The 22,106-nt window shown below is 36.9% G+C and overlaps 1 protein-coding gene across 2 annotated transcripts in view; it reads right to left on the bottom strand.

Annotated features, from left to right (window-relative positions):
• The window catches only part of BRD4 (bromodomain containing 4), a 193,571-nt gene that overhangs the window by 67,995 nt on the left and 103,470 nt on the right, over positions 1–22,106 (bottom strand). For both annotated transcript variants that reach the window (XM_069086941.1, XM_069086942.1), the window contains exons 2-7: positions 20,147–20,465; positions 10,576–10,713; positions 8,578–8,713; positions 5,573–5,856; positions 4,577–4,936; positions 3,150–3,278 (exon numbers count right to left, since the gene is read on the bottom strand). In XM_069086941.1, the coding sequence (XP_068943042.1) occupies positions 3,150–3,278; positions 4,577–4,936; positions 5,573–5,856; positions 8,578–8,713; positions 10,576–10,713; positions 20,147–20,431 (1,332 nt within the window). In that variant the 5' untranslated portion in view covers positions 20,432–20,465. The remainder of the gene's footprint in view (positions 1–3,149; positions 3,279–4,576; positions 4,937–5,572; positions 5,857–8,577; positions 8,714–10,575; positions 10,714–20,146; positions 20,466–22,106) is intronic.

Below are 22,106 nucleotides of genomic sequence, written 5' to 3' on the forward strand. Positions count from 1 at the left end.
AGGGATGAAGCAATGTAAAAATTATTTAACATTTTCAAGTATTATTCCTGATTATACCTAGTTTAAAAAAAAGTTTAAATCAAAGACTAGCAGCAAAATCAGTTCAACTGGAAAGGCATGAAAGAAAGGAAGCCCAACAATGTCAAAATTCTTCTCTTGCTTACCCTTACATGCCCAAAGAGGCTTCATATGCAACCTCAGGCTTCGAGGAGAGGGGATGGGGCCAGGAAAAACTGGGAAAATGGTTCTACTATTACACTACCCAGATGGTAGAAGGTTCTCAGAGCAAGTTGGAAGATGAGGGTGGGAGCAAAATCCTAAAGCCTTTCTCCCACTGGTCGTAGTTACTCAGTGAATTCCTATGAAAGGTTTTCATGAGTCAGGTAGCTACCCAGTTCTGTTATATTTTTTCCGTCAGCTTTTGGAAGGCAACAGGATTCAATGAAGAGTGGTGGTTTTAGAGTCAGAAGACCTGGGTTTAAACCCTGGCTGTTATGAGCAAATTATATAACTTTTCTGGGCCTTTCTCAACTATAAAATGAGTGAACTGGGTAGTAGTAGTATGACCATTTTCTCATGCCTTTTCAGTCAACTAGGTGATCCAGAAGGAACCACAACTTTAAGTAAAGTTATTAAAGTTATCATGGACTCTAAGGAGGCAAAGATCATTTATATTCCTCTTCTACTTATTCTTTGAAGAAAAAAAATTAGGGTGTGTAATTTTTTTTCTTCAAAGAATAAGTAGAAGAGGAATATAAATGATCAATGTAAAAAGTACTGAAAAAAACATGCAACTCACGGGAATTCTACCTGTAAAAAAATAGCCTCAAAGCCTTACCTTCTTTATGTCAACTTCCACTGAGATAAAAGTTCTGTTTTATATGATTAGAACTGGAAGGGACCTTAGAAAACCATTAGGACAGTGCCTTAGCCTTAGAAGCAGAACTGGGATTCCATACATTCTTTCCATTACATCACACTATCTTTCTATGTTGGTATAACTAAGTAGAAAATTTGTGGATTTAAGTCTGGGTAGGCTATAGACAAGAAACTGACATCACTGAAAAGGTTATACACGACCATGGACTTACCCAAGTATACTGAAAATCAGTAATTAGCAATAAAAAGAAACTGAATTACTTTTATATATATATATATGTATATGTGTATATATATAAGCATAATGAACAAATGGGAAAGGGGTATAGTGGGACTTTTAACGACAGGTAGGAGTTAGTTATTCGTTCCTAGTAATTAAAAACACATATGAATGTTTATACATTATACAGTGTATACACACACACACACACAATACAGCATATAATATTTATGCATAAACAGGATAATTGGTTCTAAAGGGTCATCTGCTAAAGACAGACAGAAACAGAAACACACACACACACACACACACACACACAATTTATATAAGTGGAATAGAGGGAGATAGGCAGGAAGGAGGCTGTGGGCCCATGGAGGGATGGGGCTGGCACATGGTTCAAGGACATATAGGGGGTAGAGAAATGAGAGCAGGAAGAGAACATGTGGGGGCTGGGGTTAATCAAAAGGGGTTCAGACACAGAGAGACAAGAACGGACTAGTGACATGTGGGGAGTGGGGACTGGACACACGGGCAGGTGGGTGGAGTAGGGCAAAGGTATCCTGTCCTGGTACCAGATGTCTCAAGACAAGCCTCATCTAATCCATCTGTTTTTCTGCTTTTTCTTTTTTTTTTTTTTGGGGGGGGGGGGTGGTGGAGGAGGAGTTTACTGAGTTGAGATGCAGAGAAAGAATATAGTACTATACTATTAATAAAGTTAACAGAGTTATTTTTGGAATGCAGATATCTTTCAGAATTCTTTACATAAAGCTGAATTTCTGTAATGCGAATTTACATAAAAGCAAGAACTGTGTCTGTATGTAATATAAAATGCTTTATGATGGCACAAAGTAATTAAGTCTAAGCTTTGGCTGACTGTTTTAAGGTACAAAGTTTCTATGAAAGACCCATCAACAGGTGTCAAACACACTGTGATCCAGGACACTCTCAGACTGTGCCTAAACCAGTTAAAAATATAACAGTAAAAATCTTTTTAAAAAATTTAAAATATAAAAGAACAGAGATAATATTAATATACAGTTTTCTACATATTAGATCTGATTCTTATATATAGTTTGGTGGCTCATTTCTATTTGAATTTGACACCACTGGAGTAGGTGAAATATCGGTCACTGAAGAACTAATTTAACTAAATGCTGAGAAGTTCAACACCAAACAGAAAGTTGAGTGCACATATACCTACGTGGAAAATCTACCTGGATTCATTTGAGAACTTTAAGAGTGGTTTTACTTTTTTGGTACTTTGGAATATTTATGTCTAAAGGAAAGGTCATAAGGTAACACTGCACTGATCATGGAGTAATAACTGCTTAGTCTCTGTAAAAATTTCAAATACTCCAGTATTCCAACAGGCCACTCTTTTTGATATTATCCTGAATTAAACATGAACAGGAGAGTCAATAGACAAGATATCACAGACTTAAGATACAAATGTTGTCACTCTACTCTGTCTTTTTTAACTTTTAATCATTCTATAAGGACCCAAGTTGAAGGGGTAATTCAATTCTGAATCAAAGAGCCCAATATCAAGTAACAATTATACTTCAATCCCACCTCTCCATCCCCCAACACATTAAATACAAGCAAGGTCAGGTCTCTACCAGTTTTGTTAAATTTCAGCGCATATTCATCTTTCTTTCTTCCACTTTCTTCCATCTTTCATTCTTCCATTTCATAGGGTCATGATTTTAAAGAAGGGACCTCAGAGGTCATCAAGTACAACTCCCACACTTAACAGATAGAGAAACTGGGGCCCAGAAAAGTGAACTGTTCTGTTCAAGATCACACAAGGGCTAAGCAGCTGAGTTCAGGTTTGAATTCACGTCCTCAAACTCCAATAAAATCTCTTTCCCACTACATCATGCTGCCTCTCATTCTCTCTATTCTAACTCAATATGGCAAAAAAGAAACATCATTCAAACTCACAAAAATTCTTCTTGATTATGAATATAGTGATTAAAATTCAGCTTCCAAGTTGTTTAGCTGTTAAAGAGGGGGAAAAAGTTAATGTGGCAATCCCTAAAATCCTCACCTGCAGTTTACGTGCCATGGCTACTACCTCATGGTCAGGAGGGTTATATTTGTAACAATTGGAAAACATCAATCGAACATCTGCAGCAAATTCCTGAGCGTCTCTGTACTCCCGGGTCTCCAATTTAGACTAGAAAGAAATGTTGCAATTAATAGTATGCAAAAAAATACAGACAGACAAACAAGCACACATGTGCTGCTGAGACCTACTGAGAAGGATGGCTTTGAGGGAGTATGCCACTTCCCAGTACATATTTAATGTACCCATGGAGAATGCCTATTAAGTTATCATGACATTTGATATTAATAATTTGCATTTCCAATAGTAAGAGGCAACATCAAATGAAGAATACTGGCAACACTGTTCTGAGCTTCCCAGCACAGTAATATTTTTTGTTAATTACTTCCTGAACTATGGATGAATGGAGAACACCCCACAAGTCAGAAAATATGAGTTCTAAGTCCTGATTTGGCCATTACATAGCTATTCAACTATGGGCAAGTCTTTTTATCTTGGTGTGCCTGCTTCATCTATAAAATAGAAATAATGCTGTTCATTTCAACAAAAACTCCCAGGAAGGATTTAGGAGAATGGGCAAAGGCAAATAAGCCAAAGTATGTGGAAAGGAAATATACTTTGAAGAAGTTAACATAGTGGAAAGAATACTAGACTTGGAGTTACAAGGGACTTGAGTTTGAATTCTGGCTCTGACACCAACTACTTGTATGATCCAGGGTAGATTAAAACATCTGTTTCCTTAATTGTAAAATGCAAGTGGCAAAAAATGTGCAAGGCCATCTTATGCAGCTTTTCTGAAGCTCTTTACATGTCTTATAAGCATTAAAGAAATATAAGCTATGTGACATATTAATAAAGCACTACCAAAGTCAGTTCATCTCACCAAGAGATGAGAATAAAGAATTGCACCTTTCTCAATGTCCAGTGTTCAAAAAAGAGAGAAAAAAACCTGACCAAAATATTAACCGATAAATCAACAAAATAGAGGCAATTTATTTTGTCATAGACATCTCAAATACCCAGCAGGGGGAGCTGGCAGTTATAACAGTAAAATATAAATGAAACTGGGCCAAACAAGCTACAAATGTCAACATGGAAAATTTCATCAACTTTATGCATAGTTATCTAGGGACTAGAAAATGTCAAGGGTAAACATTATTGCCACATTATCAAATTAGGACAATCTAGGAGGGCTCCTGAGAACAAAATGGTTAAGTAATACTAACAGAAGTCGACCACAGAGAAGCACACCTTTAAGTAACAAATCAACATTTATTTGTATAACTCTAGCTCTACTAAGAATTTTTCAACAGGTAAAAAGTATAATTCTGAAATGTCCTAGTTCCAAGTTCCTAGTTCTCCCCACTCAAATAGTCTACATACTTCAGTAACCTAAAACAATTACTCACTTTGATTGTGCTCAGATCCATTGGGTGCTTGATGATATCACAATAATCGTGCAGGCCTAAAGCTTCCACGTCCACAGGTTTATAGAAAGGCCAAGCATAGGCTGCATGTTTCTTGGCAAACATTTCCTTGATGATGCCAGTGCAATATTTTAATTGCTCTGACACTTTATTACTCTTCTCTACTGCATGCTGTTGGGAATCTGGGACATCCTTCTTTGGAGGCTTTACTGGGCGGCTACTTTCCCGACGGGGGCCCAGCTTTGTAGATTTGGGTTCCGTGGGCAGTGAAGGTGATTCATGAATGGGGTCAATGGTGGTAGGTGTGGTGGTATCTGCTTTCCTCTTCACCCCCTTTTTTGTCTATACACAAATGACAATGTTAGAAATTGAGTCAATGTTACTCTTAAAGTTAAAAACTCCTCTGCCTCCTAAGTGCTTTTCTATTTCTCTGTCCCACAGATATCAAAGGATATTAAAATATTCTTGATATTTTAATGAACCCAGACCCTATCATCTACAGAAAAATACAGCAGTCACAGGAAAAAAGGTGGCAATTTACTAATAAAAGGGATATCTAGGTAGCTGGGCACCTATCCATTTGACAACAACGCTAATTGCTATGCTCTATCTCTGGGTATGTTTCTTTCAATGTTAAGATATGACATTCAGTATATAAGTTATAAAATCAGTTAAATACCTAATATACTTAAAGTGATTTATAAACCAAGCAGAGTTCAACTACCTTATAACATTTCATTTTAAAGTTTTTTTTTAAAGTATACCTTTCAAAAAACAAAAGGTTACAAATTCTTTGGAATTTATAGCAGTCCATGTCTCTCTACCAGATTTAGATATCTGTAAATTTTTGGAATCATAAAACTTTGACAGCACAAACACTACCTAGTATTGTCATTATTAATTCAAGATGGGACTACTGAGATGCACAATCTCTAAATTTCTTAATTTTAATTTCTCGTAATCTGAAGCTACACTTACCTTCACAGGCTGTGGGGCAGTTGCAATGATGGGTGGGTGGGTCTGAATGGGCTGAGGTGCTTGGGGTGGAGGTGGGGGGGGAGGGGGTGGAGGTGCTGGAGTTTGAAGTGTCTGGGCGGGCACAACGGTCATTCCAGGAGTCTGGATGATAAGATCAGGGGTTACAGCAGGAAAGGAATGAGTCGTTTGTACAGGTGGAAGATTCTGCTGAGGGGTCTGTGTTTGGGGTGGGGTTGATGCTTGAGTTGTGTTTGGTACCACTGAGGCTCCAGGTTTTGATGTTACTGTCAAAGATAAAAGAAAAGAATGGTCATATGCAATTGACAGGACAGATAATTTTGAGATGTAGGTGTAGAAAAAAGGATAAAAAAACAATATACTAAATATAAGCAGTACTCAACATGATGTTACTATATAAAATCACTGAAATGTAGCCCTAAATCTCTAGCTTTCTGAATATAGCCAAAACAGCAGCAAAATGCATCATACATGATTTTACAAAAGTTCTTGAACAAATCTATGACTGACCCTCAAGGGCATTCACTACTTCCCAATGATCTTAAGAAGCTTCCTTATAACAGTCTCATAGAATTATCTTCTCATGCTACTTGAAGTTTAGACTTCAAGAGCAGAGCATACAATCTGCCCAAGAATGTCTGGTTTGTATAAAAAGGAATATCCTTCATACTTACACATAAAGCTGGTATTTTGAAAAGCACTCCTGTATCATTATTATGAAGAAAGGGTCCCAAGTGAAAAAGAGCCAGTAGTTTTTTGCAGAAATTTCTGCAGTCAATTTTGTAACCCTATGCTTCTCTAAAATCAATGACAGAAAGAATATTTGGGGAGGAATGAATCAACAGCTATTTATTTATTAAGTGCTTACTATATGTAAGGCACTGGGCTAGTTACAGAGAGTATAAAAGACAAAAATAAAACAACTCTTGATTTCAAAGATCTAACATTCTAAAAGAGGGGGTGACCTATACATGTAAATATATATATGTATACACAAGGTTAGTAGCATTGTTTGTTTGTTTTTGGGGGGGGGGGGGTTAGCTGATTTGGAGAGAGAGAGAGAAGATGACCTATTCAAGTAGCCGTGCAGGTCAGGAAATGCATCATATAGGTGGTAACACTAAGCTGTACTTTGAAGGAAATCAGATATTCTAAGGGGGAAGTAGTGAAGGGAAACTGGTAATTGAAGGTAGGGGCTCATTTTATTGAGGCTTTTGACAAACTTTCCTTTATCAAAGCTTTTCTATAGTTTAATGTTTTCTGTTCCTCTTAAATGCTGCTCTTGAGAAAGCCTGGGAGTTTTACACTCCCAATTCTGCCTACCAGAACTGTATTCTTGTAAACTACATAAGTAAATTCAAAGTTCATTTCAGCTTAGTCTGACAGTTATAACAAAAGAACCCTATTAAAAATGGAGTTTCCTCTGGCAATTAACTACATAGATTTTGTTATTAAAACTTAATTAGGAGCCAGAGAATACTAACCAAATTTGTCTATTTGCCAATCTATACTTATACTTGTCTTCCCTGGTAGGCAGAAGTAAGATCCTTTATAGCAAGGACTATTTGTGTCTTTTGTTATTTCCAGTAACTTCTACACAATAATTGCCTAATTATTTGTTGAATTCAAAATTTTTAAAGGTAATGCTGTCTCCTTTACTTCCCTAAAAGCTTTTAATTAAAAGCTTTATCTGAGGAAAATTAAAGGAAATGGGTTAATATCTATATTGCTATATTGAATAAAGACATAAGAAATAATGTATTTAAACCAGTTTCATAGGTAAGCAAAATGGGGGGTGGGGGGGTGGAAGAGAACAACAAAAACTCTCCACTAATCATTTGAAAAGTCCTAGAAAATCATGGAAAGCTTCTTTGCTCAAATTTATGCTACCCTAGTTTTAGAGCTGTAGGGAATAAAATCAATTGTGCACATACATGTATTAAAAAGTAAATATACAATGCAAAGGATACTACTTTTGTCATTCCTGTAAGTTGCTTTTTGATGTTCTAGTTGTACCTCTACCAGAGAGTTCATTCTAATGAATTTAAAAGTGAAAAAAAAGTCTGATTGTTAAATAAAATACATTCCAATCTGCCTTGGATTTAAAGTGTCAAAAATGTTACTTTTTACTGGTTGGGGCTGCTAGTAAATATAGAAAAGCAACAATTTTAAAAACAACTTTCACATACAATCAAGAGCTGCAACTAACAATTTAAAATTGTTTTAAATTTAAAATAGTTCACCTCAGGTGAACTTTTGAATTTTGAGGTAAGCCAACATGGAGGACCTAAGCAAATAGGGAAAAAGATTAATAAATATAAGTGCTTTGACATTTCCAAATTACAAAGCAAACAAACAAAGAAACATAAAACTAAGCCTAATAAATGAGGGAGTTCCAATCTTATTTTGACCTGCAGCTCATTATCTGGTTTTAGGAAATTCTATCAGTCTGTCTGCTTTTGTCAAAAATACCATAACACCAACCAAGGACTGGTAAGTAGACTAAATGCTAAAAGGTGGAAAAAAGTGCCATAAAATTTAGTTAACCTCTCTCAATTTAACACTAATATATTCTGTGAAAAACATCTGTAGGTGCAATGAGAGAGCACCACAATTATTGCTCTGTCCCACAGGTTTAAAAAGACAGAATATCTCAAGGGCAACAATTTCTTTCAAGTAACAAATTTCCTTCAAGTTTTTGGCATTAAAAGTAATATTTCAGAACTCCCTCAAAGAATCCCTCCATTCCCCCACAGCTTAATAAAGCATAGCCCCCCCCCCCCAAAAAAAGATAAGAAGGAAACAGATGGGCTATTTTTCAAATTTTTATGACTGAAATGGGCCACAGATTGCCAAAAGCACTAGACTTTCCAGTTTCCCCACACAGAACAAGGGGCATTATTGGAATGACTGTTACATGTGTAATGTGGGGTTGCTCCTGGAGCAAAGAAGGGAGTGTCTGAGGCGATCAGCACCAGTTACTCTACCTGCTTCTTTCCTCCCACGTCCTCTTCCTTTTGCCTGGACTATTACGATTTCAGTTTCTTCTGGGGGCAATTCAGAGATTTTCTGCAAGAAGAGCTTCTCTAGAGCTTCTGCCATTAAGACTATGTCATCTCCTGGCTGGATTAACGAGACACATATGGTGAGTGAGTCAGGCAGCACTGTCCACACCATAGCAAACCAAGTGACAGCTCCGTACCCAGCACTCCAATGTGTATAGCCCCAAGATCCAGCACCCTACACTGCTGCTTTTCTAAACATTGTGCAGTAACATTTTTCAAATAGGAACCCCAAGTTAAGAGACTCTTTTCCTCTTCTTAATTTTCCTAGTGAGGGTCCTTAGTAAGGCCATCAACCTACCACTGCATTTCATGTCCTTTCTTTAACTATGACTCTGAAGAGTAGTTCTAGATGAGAAGATGTGACTAATTTGGTATAATTGACTGATGAACCTAAAGCTTTAAGATCTGGGTTCAAATTCTACTACTAACATTTACTAACTGTAGAACCTTGGGAAAATTACCTCCCTTTTTAGAAGCCTCAGGTTCCTCATCTGTATAATAAGGGATTTTACTAGATGAGCTGTAACATCTCTTTTTCAGCTTCAGTGGTAAGCGCAAAAATAGTAATGTTCCTTGGATATACATTCACTTTCTTTGTACAGATACAAAAGTCTATGGTTCTTAAACTGGTGATTCTTTTGAAATCACATGACTTCAAATCTGGGCAAGCAGTCCTGAAAGAGCTAAGAGGCACTTGCTTTATGTCTCTAACACAGTTTTAAAATAATACCAGGGGGAGGGAAGTGGTAAGGGGTGGTGCACACGCAGGGGGGAGAGGACTGTTTACCAGGTAGAGAAAGATTTTCAATGGGAACTACTTTCAAATACAGTAGATAAAACAAACCCACCTCCCCATCTCTTCTTGGAAGGGAGAATATCAACAGTGCCATAGTTTTCCCTACTAAACACTGCAGTGAAATGAAATTTATATGGGCAGTTTCATTTCTCTGGCAAGAAGGAACTGAGGTTCCTGCTTTATAGATAGACTACATTAAATTATTAAAAAATTGCCAGTTCTGTAGGAACTCTAGGAATCTGTAGGAAAGAGTCATTACAAAGATGGCTAGAAATCCTGCTCCGTTGCATCTGCTCTTCGTAGGTTATGATCTTTTCTGTTAAGGCGGCCATTAGAAAGAAAGCATCTTAAAGAGCAATTCTTGATACATTACATTGTCTGAATGAAATGAATTGCCAAGAATACTAGACAGAGTCAGTCTAGGTTCCAATCCTCTCCTTGCTACTTCCAAGCCTGTGTGGCCTTGGGCAAGTCATTTCAATTTTCTGAGCCTTTTTAATTTGGGAGGGGGGAAGGAAGGGCACCTGGGGTAAAGTGACTTGCCTGAGGTCATACAGCTAGTAAGTGACAAGTTTCTGGGGTTGGATTTGAACTCAGGTCCTTCTGACTCCAGGGATGGTGCTCTATTGACTGTGCCACCTAACTGCCTCAGAGTCTTAACTTGTTAAATGAAGGACTGGAACTAGGGCATCTCTAAGCTTCTGTCCAGTTCTAAATCTTAAATTCTATAATTTTAAAGTTCTACCACTATTACCCTTAGCATCAATCTAAAAATAAGGTCATGGGGAAGAAATCAGAATTGAAAGGGCATCAGAACATAAACACAAAGTGTAATTAAAACATCACCAAATAATCAAATAAAACTTTGAACTAGAGAATACCAAAATCAAAGGAGTCACATTAAAATTTATTTTATATACTAAATATCTTTTTGCCTATTGTCCTAAGTTTGAATACCTGTCCATTTGAATAATCATCTATGAGATCTTAGTAATCCTATCTCCTGATTTAATAAAGAAAATGAACCCACAAAGAAACCTAAGGAACAACCCTGTCTATAGGATGAAATGAAGTGACAATGGACCCAGAAATCCCCCGTTAGAAAATAGCCATAGAGATCCTACCTTATTGTAGATGTAACAATTTGTAAACATCGTGTTAAAGTCCTGGATACATTCGTGAGCATTCCAGTAGTAGTTATTCTCCAGGCGCTTCTTGATTGTTCCCATGTCCATAGGCGTTTTAATAATTTTATAATAATCCTGATGAATAAAAAGAGGCCTCAATGTCAATGCAACATAAAATAAAGGTTACTCTGATTATACTTCCAAGTCTATAGACGCACATTGTGAATGCATTCAAGTTCCTAGAGAGAAAGGAGGGGAGGGAGAAATAGTGGGGACAATTTTTAAATGTTTTATTTTTGTATCATTTCAGCACACTGAAGAATAGAGAATACATAGATGATAACTGTGTTTCTGATGAACAGACAGCTAACTTGCAGGTAGTTTAGATCTTTACTGCCTTCGCTTTGAAAGCAATGGCACTATGTAATGCTGACTTTCCATGATCATTCTGACTACTAAAGGAACCCTTTAATGATTATACATATCTCTGGAGGAAAACACATACACCACTCCAAATCAGTAGTCAAGTGGAGTGAAAAGAGCATGGCACCTGAACTCAAAGAGAAGCCTAAGTTTGAATTTCATTTCAATATTTACTAGCTTTGTGTGTAATTATGCACAGGTCACTTCAACTCTAGTTTCCTTAGCTATAAAATGAATATAAGATACTCAGATTTCTGAGTATTATTTCCTGTGAAATAATATACATAAAGTACACTGTCCATCTTAAAAACCATTACATCACCAAGTAACTATTTACTTTGCACTAATTTGTACATACATTCATACATACATACATATGTACATGCATACACACATACTTGTGTCTAAATAAATGTACATGTTTTTCCTTACATATGAGTATATGTTTTCCCTGGCTGAATGTAAATTTAAGGACAGGTACTACTTTGTTTATGACTTTTTATGCCCAGAAACTGGCAATGCACACAGCACATAGCAAATATTTTTTTGAAAAAAGTTTGATAACTGACTAGTTTGTACCTTATTTACAAGTCAAGGAAAAATTATCTGTCATGAACAAGGAAATCTCTGCCTAAATTCTTCTAGTGGCACAATCAACAAGTTACTGAATTTTCTATTGGGCAATGAGAGATATAAAAATTATTAGTGGTTTTGTCCTTAAAAAATGAGAGTGGTAAGTTGAAGGGGGTATGGGAGAAGATATGGGAGAGAGCAGATTGGAGGAGGGATATATCCTGTGGGACTCCTATTTTGGGGTGGTAGGTAGGGGAAAAAGGGGGAGAAAATCTGTAACTCAAAATCTGGTGGAAATGGATGATGTAAATCAGAAGTTAATAAAGCATTAAAAAAAAAATGAGAGTGGTGACTCTAAGACAGTATACCATTAGTTAAAATGCACAGTACAGACTTGTGAGAGCTATAGGAACCCAGGAATAGCTGAGAGGACTGTAAGAGTTCCCACTTCTCAGAAGAGGAATGGCATACATAGTTATAATTACATTGTCAGACATGTTGTTTCAGTTGTTTCCTACTCTTCATGAACCCATTTGGGGTTTTCTTGGCAATGATATTGAAATGGCTTGCCATTTTCTTCTCCAGATCATTTTACAGATGAGGGGAACTGAGGGCAAGAGGGTTAAGTGACTTGTCCAGGATCACAGCTCCTAAGGGTCTGAACATTTGAACTCAGGTCTTCCTGAGTCCAGGGTACTCTATCCATTGCACAATGCAGCTGCCCCTCGCAGATATCAATGACCTATGTGCTAACTTATTTTGCTTGACCATATTTTAGTAATAAGTAGAGACCAGAGAAGTGGTAGAAAGTTAAAGGCATTTTCATAAAAGTATGAATAAAATATCTATTTTCTTTAAAAAGACAGAACAGAGAGTGTTGTTACAGAGAAAAAGATATTTGGAAATAAGAGGGACAGGAATTTTAACTAAGGATACACCAGGAGTAAGTATCTGTAGGACAGTGAGAAAATGTTTGATCAAAGCTTATTCTACATGTTGGGTAGCAACAGAAAAGGCTGGACAGGTAATAAAGATTACAGACAACTATGAAAGTCAAGCTCATTTTTAATTTGGTAAGAAAAGGGAAGCTAGACAATGTCACTAATTGCATGTAAATACTCTCCTACGTTTGGAACATATAGAGCACTACAGCTCAAGAATAATTTACTCAGAATGCTTTCTAGAATCTGGCAGAGACCAATAAACAGAACAGCCACAGAGAATTGTCAAAGAATTAGAAAAACTGAGTTCTGTCTAAGGCTCACACAGAGGTGGGGAACCTGAGACCACATGTGGCCTCAAGTGGCACTTTAACTGAATTCAAACTTCACAGAACAAAACCCCTTAATAAAAGGATTTGTTCTGTAACACTTGGACTCAAGTCGAAAGGCCTAATAAGGTTTCCCACCCCTGGAAGCTGTCACTTGCTTGCTGAGAGAATTGGAGTGTGGCATGAAGGTTACTCATATATGATTTGGAAGTCAACAAGTCCAGTTACCTAATTTTATTAAGATGAAAACTGGGGTCCAAAAGAGTAAACTGACTTTCTCAAGGTATTAAGTAGCAGAGACAGGATTGAAATCTAAATCTTCTGATTCCAAATCTAATGCTCTTTCCATAATATTATACAGTTCAATGTTTATAAGAGCAGATTATTTAATATACATTATCTATTTTTTTCTAACAGAAACCATAAAATAGGTAGTATGAGCACCATAACATCTTATAGATAATGCAAATGAGGATTAAAGATTGTTAAAGAATACATGGCTTTAACATGGGTAAAGCTAAAATTGAAATCAAGATCTGAATAAGTCTAAGAGTACAATTCCAGACTGTTCCAGTAACTGAACTCTTTTGACTTTAGTTTCTGAATCATTTGTCACAGGAATTTTAGTTCCAGCATTTTATGATGATATGTGTGTACACACATACATACACAGGCAAATACATATACACTTAACATGCTGTTAACTAATAGCAATTATATTGGAACCTCATTCCAACAGAATTTAGTTATGTGGATGTCCTAGACATTCATGTATTTGTGGATTTTACCGTGGGAATCTCATTTGTGCAAGATGGCATTTGAACTCGAGAGAGACAGAGAGAGAGAGAAAATATACTAATAAAATGTGCATGTATGAGGTGGTGGAGAAGAGAGGTCAGATATGGACTGGATAAGGTGGACTATATATAATAAAGATGATAACTAAAAAAAAATGAGAGAAGAAGGTATTTAACTTTCATAGCCATAGGGTAGGGAAAGAATTCTTAACCCAATAGGTGATAGGGACAACAAAAGATAATTTCATGAAATTCAAGAACTTTTGTACAACCAAAATGAGCAACTAGGATAAGAAGAGGTGAGGTCAACTGGAGAAAAATTATCAACCTTAAATATGTGCAGTATGGCATTGAAGATAGATCTATATAAAGATAATAAATAGAAATATAAAATCAAAAGCCATTCTCCCAATAGAAGTGATCAAAAGATATGAACAATCAGCAAAATGAGTAGTACATTCTATTATCAACCATATATGATAGAATGCTCCTAAAATCACTAACAAGAAGAGAAATGCAAATGAAAATCCTAAGGTTTCACTTCATGGTTATCTAATTGGCAAACTTACAAACAATTGGTACTGGGAGAGGATATGGGAAGATAGGCATTTTAGTAAAGTTGCAGACTGGTACAACTATTCTGGAAAACATCTATAATTAGCTGTACTTTTTGTGGTAGCAAAGACCTGGAAATAAAAGTAAATACCCATCTATAAAGCTTAGATAGTAATGCTAAAGATAATTAAAGTTTTAGTTCTTCCCCCCTTGGCCCCCAAAGAAGATGTGAAATGTGAAAGTCAGAATTATTATGTAGATCACTGCTGCTCAATAATAGTGATAGTTCCAATAAAAAGATAAGTGAAGAAATGTTTAAGATAGTATCTGAAAATTGGATTTGGATTTCTGGACCAAAGCTGGTTGGCTGTTGTCCTTAATAATTGATTGTATGTTCATCTCTGCTTCCCAAATTGGATAATTAAACTGATATCCCCATGGTATCTCAAATTCAACATGTCAAAGAAATGAAATCTTTATCTTTCCACCAACATAAATCCATCTTCCAAAATCTGCTGTTTTGGTAGAGGACCACCATTTTTCATTTACTCTAGATCCACAACCTTCATGTTATCCTTAGTTCTTCATTCCTCCTCAGCACATATATTTAATTGATTGCTAATGCTGAATCTTGTCATATTCTACCTCTCTTCCCCCCTCCCCATCTATTCCCTTCTCTACTCATACAGCCAAGCACCCTAGTTCAAGCCTCATCACCTCTAACCTAGATTATGGTAAGAACTTCACAGCATTGTCCTAAAACTTTTCCCTCTCCAATTCTTCCTCCACAGCTGTCAAAAGAAATTTTGTTAAGGGTCAAGTCTGACCCCACACAAAAAACTCCAAAACCTCCCTATTATCTTGAGATCCAAATATAAGCCCCTGTTCAGCTCTGAAAGCCCCAATCTATTTTTCTAATCTTTACTATTTCGCTTCCTACACTCATACTAGCCAAACTGACCTTTTTGCTGTTCCTCACCTACAATATCTCCTTCTCCCCATGCCTTGCACTGACTCACTCTCCCATGTTTGGAATTCCCCTCCACCCCCATTTTAGAATTCCTTGTTTCTTTCAAAATTCTGCTGATGTAATACCTTTCCCAGAAGGCCCCAGTCTCTAGTGCTATCCTTGTCATAAATTTTCCTTGAATTTATTTCTTTTAAAATGTAATCATCAACAACCACAAACAACCCAGGACATGGAAGAAGAGCATACAACAACCTATGAGCTTCTTATCACATAAAGATTTTTGTGGCTTTTTTCTGGGGCAGGGGGAAGGTGGTGGTGGTGGTGGCAGTTATATGCAGGTAATTCTCAAATGTTCATTAGTTATATTCTGGATTCACTGGGAACACCCAATTACCGAATATTTAACTATTGCTCCTAGGGGAAAGTAAGGGGTGGGGGGGTTCCTACAAGCCTCTGGTCACAACATTTACTTTAATACATATGTCCTTGTGTGTAGATTGATGAATTTCCTCTTCCTTTTAATGTATGTACTATACTGTTAATTCGTTAACACTGAACTCACAGCCAACAGCACTCTAACTCATGTTTGAATGAAACTTACTTAACATATGTATTTTATCTAAGGCACATCACAGCTTTCTTGTTTTTAGGAACACTAGAGAGCATTTCAGCACTACTCTTGGGGGCCATTTTAGATAGTGAAATAACCAACAAAAAAGCAAAAAATGTGGAAAATGTGAAACTAAACAGAGAGAAAAAGGACACTGTTTACAATATGAAAGAGCTGAAACAAGAAAGCAGAGTGCCATCTTATTTGATCTTAGCTAGGAACATGCCTATCTAACAGTCGACTTGAACTTTTCTCTGTTCTGTGCACATCTATGAATGACCCAAAAATTCTATGACTATTTAATTAAGACTGTATATAAAATTTAAGCCTATATATGTAAGAATTCTGTTCTATTTTTAACCCCTTCTGCAACACCTTCCCCACTGTGAAACTTTTAAAATTCTTTGCTGATATTCCTCCCTCCTCAATATCTATCACTGTCTAAAAATCAACCTTCCAAGTGGAAACCATATCTCATAAGAAAGATATTTGTACTGTATGTAAGAAAACATCAAACCAATATATTTGGATATATATGGCAGTGGTCCAGTTCTGCACCTGTGTCTGTACTTAACTTTATCAAGGTAGGTGGCAGGCTTCATTATCAGATTTGCTGAAGTCCCACTAGACCTCTGCTCCTCTAAAGTCATGAGATCTTTTAGTTGTTTTCCTTTATATTGCTCTGGTCATCATGGGACATAAGCTCCTATTCTAGTCAATTCACTCTATCAGTTCATATAAATCTTTCCATATTTCTCTGAATCTGTCACATTCCTCATTTCTCATGCTACTAGAATTCCAGGATGTTAATACATCACAATTTGTTCAGTCATCTACCAATCTATAGGCACCCATTCTGTTTCTAATTATTCAGGTTAACAAAAAGAACTACCATAATATTCTTGGGCGTACATTTCTCTGTCATCATCTCTCATCTACATGGGATATCTGTCTCATAGGAGATAAGTTAATAAATGCCAAAATATTAGAGATAAAAAGACAAAAATAGACTGTATCTTCTAGTCATAATGTAATGAAGGAGGTAACATATAAACAACCACCTATACATAAGATATATAAAGGAAAGTTGGAAATAAGAAGGAAGACTATCGCAGAACTGCTTATGGAACCTACAGTTAAGAGACATCTTTTATAGGGAAAACTTTTACACAAAGGATTTAAAGAATAGACCAGCAATATAAAAGTGAATGAAGAAACATCTGGTACCATAAACAAATTCCTATATGGGGTGGGTGGGAACCTCTACTAAATCTACTAATTGTTAAAAATACACTCACAAGTATTTCACTACTAGATTTCTCCCAAAGTCTTTCACACAGGGTCCATACAGGGTCCATATTCTCTTACTTGAGGTTTGATCCCACAAAGCAATTTCCATTGACTTCCTCCTTCTCCCTTTTACAACCTGATTATTTTAGTTTTTTCTTTTCAATACGAATGGCTCTCAGGCTGAGAAGACAGAAATACTCTTATAGACTTTATGGTATTATGCACTGATATCATTCATATAATTTCTTAAAATATGGAAATAGGCAAGAAAAGTGGTTAAACTCTTCATACCCTTTAATCAAGCAATTCTACTGGTGCTTATATATACTTTAAGAAGGCCAATATCAATACAAAGTCTTACATGTGTGTGTGACTGTGTGTATGTATATATGTGTCTGTGCATGTGTGTATAAGCATAATTTGTGAAATAAATAAGTGGATGCTTACCAAGTGGAGAATAGTAATACATATTGCAGGAAATGAATGATGAAATATGCTATAAAAATAAAGAACTCAAAGGGATATATTAAGATTAGTTAGTATTCAGTAAGCAGAGCAGAAAAACTGTATTTGCAGTTACCACAACAATAGGAAGGAAAGTAACCGAATTATGTGTACTATTAATGACCCTGAAATCAAAGAAAAGATGAAGACAGTAAAAGGCAGAGTGAAAAGTATTCAGTAAAGACTGATCTTAAACTAAAAGATTTCAATACAACTAAAAACAAAAGTTTTCCCCTCTCTGGGTCTTCAGAGTTGCTAACAGAACACAGGCTCTTATAATCCTACTTGTCTATATTCTGAAAAAACATATCACACAACAACCAGGGAGGAAAAACACCTTGACCTAATCCTCAAAGAAAAGCTTTCCTGGGCTTTTTTTTTCTTCTTCTACTTATCCCTGCCAGGAAACACTTGTATCGATATAAATGAAGAAAATGTAGTAAAATCATAAGAGCTCTCAGGACATCACAAATTTTAATTCAAAGCAACAGTCATACGAAAACATAAAAAAGATTATTTATAATTCTAACAAGGCACTATCTCATTTCTTTTTTAAAAATGATATTGATAATAATAATATATATATAAATATATAAAACATTTCTTTTGCTTTCCTATTTTCATCCTCACGTTTCAGTGCTACTGATAATATTCTCAAAGGTTCACTCTCATATCCTCCTATTGTCTTCCAAGAGGTTGGAACTTTAACCTATCCTTTTCCTCTATCCTACTTCTTTCCCTACTGCCTTTTAAATATCTCCAAATCCTCCCTACCCTTAAAAACCTTTATTAGATCCTAGCATCTCTGCTCCCTTTTTATTCCTAGAAAAAGGTATCTATAGTTGCTTCCAAGCCCCCTCCTCTCATTCCTGACCTCTGAAATCTGGTTTCTGAGCTCAACACAACTGAAATTGCTTGTTCTAAAATTACCATTGACACACCAAATTACAAAATCTGATAGACTTTTTTTCACGTCTCATCATTTTCAATCTATTTGCTGCATTTGATACTGCTGCATCTCTTACATATGACCACTATCTTCTCTCTAGGTATACATGAAACAACTTTTTCCTTATTCTCTTATCTGTCTGCTCCCTCTCCATTCTTTTTTGGGCTCATGTACATATGCTTAGTTGTGGATACTTGCCAAAATTCTGTCCTAGGCCTGTGTCTCTTATTTCTCTATTCTCTCTCTCAAAGTATACACATGAATTCCCATTTAACTATTATCATTATAGAGATAATTCAGAGACCTAGATAGATATCCAGCTCAAGCATCCCCTCAAGGATGCCAGTCCAGGACTAACAATTGTCTATGGGACATTTCAGGGTAGATGTTTCCAAAAAACAAAGCAAAAATGGCATGTCGAAAATGGAACTCATTAACTTCCCCGGTAGAGGTTCCCTTTCCCAAAACTTCCCTATTGCTGTCATAGGCAACACACTACCACCTTTCCAATATCCCAGCTTTATAAGCATGGAATCATTTTTGTCTTCTCACCCACCTTCACTTCATACATCTAATTAGTTGATAAATTTTTTTTTTTAAAGCATTTGGGATTAAGTAACTTGCCCAAGGTTACACAGCTAGTTATTTTGTGTGGGTATTAAGTATCTGAGGCTGGAACCGATACCGGGTCCTTCCAACTCTGGGGCTGGCGCTCTTACTGTGCCACCTAGCTGTCCCATAGTTGATAAATCTTACTATTTCTACCAACATCTTCTCATATCCATCCCCTTCCCTCAACTCAGTCACCATTTTAGTTCATATCCTAATCACTTTTTGCCTAGATTACTACAATAGCCTCCTAATTGTTTTCTCTGTCTTTTAGCATTCTGCATTTTTACTGCAAGTGATTTTTATTTTATGGTGCACAGATGTGACCATGTAGTCCTCTTACTCCATCAACTCTAGAAGCTCCTGTATTGCTTCTAGAATATACTATAAACTCCTCAGTTTATCTGTTAATGCCTACCATAACCCTTCTTCAACCATCCTTCTAGGTTCACTAGACATTGGTCTTGTATTCTGTAATCCAGTGAACTGAACTTCTCACTGTTCCTCACATACTCAACCTCCCATCTCTGTGTATTTACACAGGCTGGTACCTAATCCAAGTATGAACTCCCTTTTCACTTGCATTTCATAGAATCCCTCTTTTCATCCAAGATATAGCTCAATTGACAGCTTCTATATGAACTCCTTCAGTCATCTGCTAGTACATTCCCTCTTAAACCTAACTAACTCATCATTACTTTGTATTTTACTCTGTAAATATCTATACTTTTTGATTCTCCCATTATAATGTAAGTGCCTTATGAGTATAGAAGTTTCTGTTTCATATCACAATGTCTGACATATAATAAGTACTAATAAAGGTTTGTTGATGGATACAGCATCATGAAAGTCACCCTAAAACCACTCAGATGAACAGAATGGCCAAACCTTTAAATTCTTAGAAAATATCAACTATTTCTCTGGAAAAGGTCAGAGAAATAAATATAGAATAACCATTCCAGCTGTTTTAACTGGCCAAAAAGTGGCAAGCCGAAAGTGTTCAGGTCAGGGTACTTACAGGGAGGTTCAGCTTGACTGCATCCACAGGCTGTTGGAAAGGCCACGCAAATTGATGTTTCCATAACGTCTTAAGCACCACTTTAAGCAGATATTGCAGTTGGTTGGTTTGTCTCTTGGGTTTATTAGGGTTGGAAGTCTCTGGGGGTGGGGGATTACTGCCTGCAGTGCTGCCTTGCTGGGGTTGGGCCTGGGCCTGCGTCGTAGACATTTGTGTAGTTTCTAGTCCATCCCCCATTACTGGCAAATTTCTCAGTCTTGTCCCAGGGCCACTCTCCACAGACATACTATTGATCCCATTGCATTCTTCACTAGGAACTCTGTAAAAGAAAAGAAGACTTATCACCACATGTAAACAGTTTGAGATTCTAAGACTCTAGTAATTAAAGTTTAACTTGAGTCAGAAAGGACCTAAAAGGTAGGTCCATCTGCATTAAACAATAATTCTATCATATAGAGTGAACAACCCTAAAATCTATAGGACAATTCCAGTCAAGTCTCTAGGGTAATTGTTTATGGTCCAGTTCCTCCATATTTAAACTAATTTAAATGCAGCTTACAAAAAACCAGAAATGTTCAAAGATTTCTTTTGTGACAGCACTGGATACTTACTGAAGAGAGGCAATGAACAAAGAGTAGAAATAACTAGGGGAATAGGCTGAATTACATGTGTACTGTGCTTTACAAGGAAAGATGTTATGCAATTGCACAGACTACACAAGAGCTGAGCAAATTTATATAAATGTAATTGTGTTTATTGTGTCATAAAAATGATAAGTATGAAGAATGCAGAGAAAATCTGGAGGACTTGTATGAACTGTCATAGAGAAGCAAACAGAATATGGAGAACAAATTACAAAATATTCACAGTAACAAAGGAAAACAAACAAAGTTTAATGATGAATGAAATAACTGATCATAGTTTCAGAAGTTAAACCTTGACCACCTCTAGACCTCTTCTACAATACAGAGATTAAAAAAAAAAGAAGGAAGGTTTCATACACACACACAAACACAATTTTTTTCTGAGGGGGGAAGGGAGGGGGCCAGAATCAAGATGGCAGAGTAAAAGCAGAACTTAAGTTCCCATACCAACCACCTCTAATGCCTGTAAAATACGACTCTAAACTAATTTTAGAGCTATAGAACCCACAAAATGACAGAGAGAAACAAATCTTCCACTGAAGGCAGCCTGGCAGGCCAACAGAAAGGGTCTATCGCACCAGGATGGGAGCTGAGCTCAGTCTCACATGAACCATCTGTGGGCCCAGACTGAGTGTGACCAGCGGCACAGACCAACCGGAGCAGACTTCAAGAGAATGAATCACCAGCAGCTGTGGTGGTTTCCAGACTGCTCAACTCAAACATCAAAGAGAAAGTAAAATGTCAGTGGGGAACCCTGTTGATGCAGGGGTGAGAAGAACACAGTCTTGCCCCTGCCCCTGGGGTGGCAGAGGTGGTAGAGGCACAGTGGCTGCAGGTGCTGCCTCATGACTCCTGGCCTGCAGATCTAGGGTGAACTAGTGACCATTCAGAGGGTAATTGCTCTTACTTTGTCCTGCCTGGATATGGATTGCAGTCTTGGGTGGTGGTCCTGGGGTAAGGAACGCCAGTGTGCCAGACCTTGTGGTGGCTGTAGACAGGGTGTCCTCCTCATAACTCTGACAACATCTGCGAAAACCCCAGCAATTTGGGACAAAGCTCTCTCCACTCTACAAGCAGAGTTCTACCATAGCAAAGAGCTCAAAAGTCAAATCATTGGCTGGTAAGATAAGCAAGCAGAGGAAGCCAAATCAGACCATAGCAGCCTTTTTTGGGGACAAAAAGGATCAAAACATGGAACCAGAAGAAAAAAAGTCGAAACCCCTGCATCAAAAGCTTCAGAGTAAAAAATATGAACTGGTTACCAGCCATGGAGGAGCTCAAGAAGGATTTTCAAAATCAAGTAAGGAAGTCAAGGA

The sequence above is a fragment of the Petaurus breviceps genome, unplaced genomic scaffold (genome assembly GCF_028583685.1).
Source record: "Petaurus breviceps papuanus isolate PSGF00001 unplaced genomic scaffold, PetGlider_PUasm1.0 180, whole genome shotgun sequence".
In the NCBI taxonomy this organism is placed as follows: Eukaryota; Metazoa; Chordata; class Mammalia; order Diprotodontia; family Petauridae; genus Petaurus; species Petaurus breviceps.